The sequence below is a fragment of the Morone saxatilis genome, unplaced genomic scaffold (assembly GCF_004916995.1).
Source record: "Morone saxatilis isolate NCDOM2014 unplaced genomic scaffold, NCSU_SB_2.0 Contig17, whole genome shotgun sequence".
In the NCBI taxonomy this organism is placed as follows: Eukaryota; Metazoa; Chordata; class Actinopteri; family Moronidae; genus Morone; species Morone saxatilis.
Window position 1 is genome coordinate 21,640,066 of NW_023339729.1, and position 6,322 is coordinate 21,646,387.

The 6,322-nt window shown below is 37.6% G+C and overlaps 1 protein-coding gene across 1 annotated transcript in view; it reads right to left on the reverse strand.

The window, feature by feature from the left end:
- The window catches only part of frg1 (FSHD region gene 1), a 9,431-nt gene extending 3,126 nt beyond the window's left edge, over nucleotides 1–6,305 (reverse strand). The window contains exons 1-7 of the mRNA XM_035660986.1: nucleotides 6,015–6,305; nucleotides 4,696–4,763; nucleotides 4,000–4,122; nucleotides 2,418–2,475; nucleotides 1,593–1,707; nucleotides 843–947; nucleotides 568–659 (exon numbers count right to left, since the gene is read on the reverse strand). Coding sequence (XP_035516879.1) covers nucleotides 568–659; nucleotides 843–947; nucleotides 1,593–1,707; nucleotides 2,418–2,475; nucleotides 4,000–4,122; nucleotides 4,696–4,763; nucleotides 6,015–6,073 — 620 coding nt within the window. The 5' untranslated portion in view covers nucleotides 6,074–6,305. The remainder of the gene's footprint in view (nucleotides 1–567; nucleotides 660–842; nucleotides 948–1,592; nucleotides 1,708–2,417; nucleotides 2,476–3,999; nucleotides 4,123–4,695; nucleotides 4,764–6,014) is intronic.
- Between the last annotated feature and the right edge of the window lie 17 nt (nucleotides 6,306–6,322).

Below are 6,322 nucleotides of genomic sequence, written 5' to 3' on the forward strand. Positions count from 1 at the left end.
AGATGAGTTAAGAGACTTGTTTGTGAGGCTGTATTGTTGTATTGTGGACTGGTGTGGTTGTCGATTATACTCTGGGGCAATGATTTATTAGGCTTGTGACCACTTAAAAACAAAGCAATGTTTGACTGCGACCACCACATGCTGCAAATATCTACCAGTTATGACTAATCCAATGAGTGATTTTCCCTTTTTTTTATCTGAATAATCAAGAGGCCTGAAGAGGTAAATTTACCCAGTAATTTACAAAGAAAAAAGCAAACATTCGAGTCTGAAAAAATAATCTGTGTAACAGAAATATGCTTTTATGGCTTTCTATCTAATTATTCATCTCACAACCATCAATTACATATATGACAGAGTTTCACAAATATATTATTTATTACATTTAACTATACTACTAGGGGTTTCTATTTTTCTGGTCACTCTGTATTTAACATGCATGTAAACACATAACAGCAGCCACCTCCTCCCACTGCCCACTGCTCTTAAATTCCTTCATTTGTTAAAGACTGGACTGCTTGTAGATTAAAGTCAGCACTAAATATATACACAGTTGAGGACACTTACACATAATTGAGCTCACAAGACTTCACATTGCCCCTGTCCTCTTCCGCAATGTCATCCTTATGCTTAACCTCCCGCTCCGTAATCGACCGGATCTGTTCATCATTCAGGGAAAATAAAAAATAAAATAAACAGAGAGTTTTGCATTAAATATCAATATCTTGAACCCCCTCAGCGAGGTCACAAACATTTTCCCCTTCCATGTCCACAGTCAAGACCCCACAGAGATTGCATGCTTAAAATGGAAGGATTAACATGCAACCTCATTTACACATCACCTTCACCATCTCGCCATCCCCTGCTGTTTTGCTCTTGGCCACGATGTCCCCACTGTCACTGTAGGAGATGAAACAGCTATTTGCTGCCAGAAGAGCCATTTTTCCCTGAGGCAGAACAGAAAGGAAACAGAGGAGGAGGCAGTAGATTAGATAGAATTGCAGTGGGATTGGTTGTTGTGACAGGCATGAAAGGTTGCCTGATATTTGATGTAAAAGAGTCTCAAGGTTGTGCCGGGCAGGTTGTTTATAGGTTCAACAAAGCATCAAGGCGAGCAGTGTGCTACAGTGATAAGGTAGATGCATTCTGCATAATGAATTAGCTCTTCCTGACTACAGCTAAGTGTTATCTCTCATGGGTTAAACTCCAATCAGCCGTGAGGCAAGCTGTAAAAGGCTGGGGACAGAGGTAAAAAAAAGAAATAAAGAAAAAGAAAAAAAAGAGTTCCTTTTTACATAATGTGCTAAAACTATATTAAAACTGCTGGAAATAAAAAAATTTAATAAGTATGGTTCTTACTATATTACCTATACTATATTTATTATATATATATATATTATATTTATGTAGATTACTTTCTTGATTCCTGATTTCTCTGTCAATAGCATGTCAGAAAAAAAAAGTGTTTCAACCGTACTTGTATTTAATTGAGATGAGAGAAAATGTCTACCTTCCTCTTCTTTATCTCAATGTACCAGCTAGTCAACAGGGTTAAATCTACATATGCATGATTAGGAGAAAGACCCACTCACCTCCTGGAAGACTGGTTCCCATTGTTCCCTGGCACCAATAGCATCAGAGCGCCCCACTACCAAACCCTCAGAGTTGATACCCAGGTACTTGCCATATCCAGACTTCAAGGCTACTCTGCAACAGGAAAAAATGATCAAATTAAATTCTACAACGGCAGTACACTGCCTTTAAGTGCCTTAAAAAGAACAAAAATAAATCTAGTCTGCTGTTTATTGGGAAATCCAATATACGTTTTCTCTGTGGCTTTCCAGAATAGTTTGTCATGATGTCAGGAAAGGTTTAATAATATCAGTACAGAGTTCATCTGATTACCACAACTGAAGAAAATATGGATGAACTGGATTGGCTGAACATTGTATCACCCGATATTCACCTTATTAACCGACACTGGTCTACTGGCAAATAAGATTACATCAGTTTGCGCTGGCTAAATGTTGTGTTGGTTATTTCCAACTTGGATATTGGAGAAATAATCAGAACAGGACAGTCAGCGGCTGTTCAGCTCTACATCTCACATCTTGGATGAGAAGAGAAATGGACTAAGCTGCAACAAGGCAGAGATGCTTATATTGATTTATTTGTTTCCCAGCACAAAAAAGGGGCGAATAAATAAAAAAATAATAATAAGTATCGGCCAAATTGTTATTTAGAAATCAGTATTGGCTCAGAATTTCAGAATCGGTGCCTCACTCTGAGAAATTGCTGCAGAATGGGAAGCACCTCGACAAGGAGGTACATCTTAACAATATAAGGGGCCCCTGCAGAAGCCAGGTAATAAATATGTTGGTGAAGGATTATCTGTGCAGGCAAACTTGCGTACTCACCTTGAGTCTGAGACCTTGATCGCAGTAAACTGTTCTGGAGGGTCAGGTCCTTCATCATCTGAAACATGAAACAATGTAAATATGGCTTCATATTGGTTCACAAAAAAATATTTTTCTGCTTCTTTCATTTTTCATTGTGTTTACATTTGTTCTTAATGACGCTCCTCTCTATCTGTTACAAAAGAAAACATGTTACAGCATGCCGACAGCCAAGTTCAAATACTTTGTGATGCAAGATGCTTGATCCGTAACCAAATTCTGATCCTTCATCTTTTAGTTTTGGGAGAAAAAAAGGCTTTTGCCACACAAAAATAAAAATTCAGTATTCAATTAATTACTGTGTAACAATCATGTGCCATTATTAAAAAGTGCATACTTTCTCTCACACCAAGTTTATCCTTGGGATCTGCTTCCTGTTTTACTTATGCATTCTTGTAATTAATAATGCAAATCCTCTGGCTACGTAGCTCTGTGCTGATCTAGGTCCACTTCACCAGCAGTGAGACATTCGGAATAAGATATGCAACAAACTGCTGTGCTGCATTTAATTGCTTTATTTTAAACCGAGGTCTACTGAGTACCGCATGATTTCATAAAACTGATCTGCCTGTGATTAGGTCACTTCCCGACCTTTACAATAAATCAAACTTTCGCACCATTTGTTGTGCGTCATGTGGGGCTCGGGTCAAGGGAGAGCAGACTAGGCAAGACATTAACGAGCAAAGATTTAATAAATCAGAGGTAAAATGCGACATAAGCTGCTTTTTCAAAAGACTGATTATCTTTGAAATATGACCTGCAGGTGAATGTGAACATATTTTGCAGTTTCCTGAAACAATGTATCATCCAAGGTATTGCATATATATATAATCCAGTCAGAAGGGAGGAAATCTCTAATTTCTATACTACTAGCTCATGTCCTCTTTCATCTTCTAAAAATGAACTTATGTGCACGCAGAGTATGAAGGCCCACTAAGGGAATAGTGATGTTTCAATCTCCCAGCCATTTTCACTGGTTCTCACAAAACATGGGCTGAATTAATTGTTAGTAGTGTCTCGTTCCGAGGCAGACTGTTTCATTGAGCAACACTCCTTTAGAAGTGCCTGAAGGCAGAAGTGAGTGAAAACTTGGGAGTTAGCTCTGTCCTTACCCTCAACTCAACCCCTGTTCAGCCTTTTCAGTCTGGTGTTTGGATTTAATGCTTGAATACTTACTGCTTTGTGGACTGAAGCCAAAACCCCCCTTCATCCCCACACCGCCTGGAGCCTACAGTAAATGTAACCTCAAAATTGAGTTTTAAATTCTTCAACTTTGTACAACTGTGATACAAGTAAAGATATATAGTAGATGTAGAATTTGGATATTCATTTAAAATGTGGACAAAATGAAATGCAAAACAGCTAACATCCTACACTGTGCTACTTCTGCATTGTAATCCTCACCCATTTACACATTTTCTACTGTGCTGAGAAAAAAAGGATCAAATTTAGTAAAGGTCACTAGAGCTGTGTGAATGACCCGACTGCTATGAATTGACTATGAAATGTCAAATTCTGAAGTCACTCCAATCCATCTTGTTACCTTCGTGTGGTGCACCGATTGTGAAGAGCCCACTATCCAGGGCATGGATGTACGAGTTTTTCTGCATCTCTATGGCAACCGTTCCAGTGATTTCACCAAAGCTGCTGACAGACCACCAACCACCTGGTGAACAGAGAGACCCATGTCAAAAGGTGTAATAACACATGGCACTGCTGTGTGGCTTGAAAGCGACAGCAACATTAGGGTGCAGTACACACTCAGGAGGAGAACGCTTTGGAGTAGCAGACATATCACTTCAAGCTGGTACTTCTAGACTCTATCATGTAACACGATCGGAATATAAATACAATGACGTACAACCTGCTACGTTTTAATACTTGCTGCTGTTTTAATATTTAAAACAACTCTAGAAAACAACTACATCAGTGTTGTTTGTAAAATTGTAAACATGTTTTAAGGGTTAAATAGCTTCAAGGGTTATGTTTTCAATGAAAAACAAACTGCTGATTCTATACATAGTTATTATCAATTATGTACATAAATACGCTTTTAACATTCAAATACCGTAATGAGACATTTATATACTCTATCAACCTTTTCATGCTCATTTCCTAACATCATATTGCAAATAGAACTGTTTTACCTATCTACAGTACATGTTAAAAGAATATTTACCAGGATATAAAAAGTATTTTATCAGATTCTGCAATTTAGAAATACAGCACATATACATACCAACAACATCAGGTTTTTCTCCTTCATCCGCTGCCTTTCTCTTCTTATCTTTATGCTTCTTCTTTTTCCTGTCAAAAAAAAAAAGTTATAAATTGTACATTTGTAATTACCTTGCTAAATGTTTAATTACACAGGGAGGCCTTGCCAGCATAACCAAACTTTAAACCTCTCAGGCGGGCAAATTAATTTGTGGAAAGTGAATACATTTTCCTTGAGAATGCAACTGCAAGGCTCTCAAAGCCAATAACAAATCACTGAGTTAACATTAAGTTCTTATTCCAATATGGTTCCAGGACACGAGCGGCAGGCCCTTCATAAAGTATTGAATCCTGTTGACTTTTCAGAGTAACTTGGCTGAAAAGCAGCCCTTCATTGCTCTCTCTTTGATTTCAAGCCTGATGAGAAACTATACCTACCAGTGATGTCACAGGGTCCTGGAGTACACCTGTACATCAGCGGAGGTCAACAAGTTACTCTGTGAATTAAATGTGTTGTGCTGCAACCAAAATTCAAGACACATTTAGATCTGTTGCTGTTATGTATATTCAAAATGCCACATAACAACATAAAAAGGTTTTTAAAAGTTTATTTATTCAATTATTATATGTAAATATGAAACACAAATATGCTTTAAATTAATACAGTAATAAGACTAAAGTTTGGGGGTATTTCTGTAAGTAATTACCCTCTATAATCATCCTGTTTCTATTCACAAAAGTGCTCTACAGAGAGTCAAAGTAGGTCCTCATTATGTTTCAATTTCAAAATAATGGAGTCTTCTGCAATCTTATATAATTTCTACATTGTGGAGATTGGTTTTCTTGGAAGTGAATTCTCCGGACAGTCTCTATTATCATTATTATCTCTATTATGCCCCAATATATGGTCAAACAAACATTATAAGGTTTTCTAAATCTAGCGTTAGCTCCGTCCAATTATTGTAATTAAGGTACCTGCTGTTTCTGCTGCTGGTCAAAGTATTACGAGACAAAAACTAAAGTTTGTTCAGAAATGAAACTCTATTTAACGATGAGCTGGTTAGTCAAAGAAGGGGCTAAGTTAGTTAGTTAGTTTCTTACAGCAGAGTGAGATTTAAGATCTTCAGCAGCCTTTGTTACCATGCTGATAGATAAACATTTACGACTAGTTTTATTAAAAACACACACTGTAGCCTTAGTTAGTATAAAAACGTGAACTGATGTTTCACGTAACAATAACGTTTCAGCCTCAGCGAGCTTTGACTCATGTTATAAGAACCCGGTTAATTAGCCACTACAGACGGCAGCGGTTAGTAATACTAAGTAAAATAAAACACTCACCCTTTGTTAAGACCCTTTAAAACCAGTTTGGTTGATTTTACACGAGAATATTCAGCCATTGCCTTAGCTAGCGGTTAGCACGGCTAATAACAGGGTGCAAGATGTGTGATATTTCAGAGAACAACAAGTACGGCGGCCGCGGAGGCACAGTCGAAGTATGGTCCGAGTCTCATTCAGCATCCAACCTAAATCTACCTCGCTACCTTTGTAGTACTATTGAAGTTATACCTATAGGATACTGTAGTTCACTTTGTGGTACAGAACAATTACACAAAGTGACAAATAATAAATATAATTAAAGCTGCAAG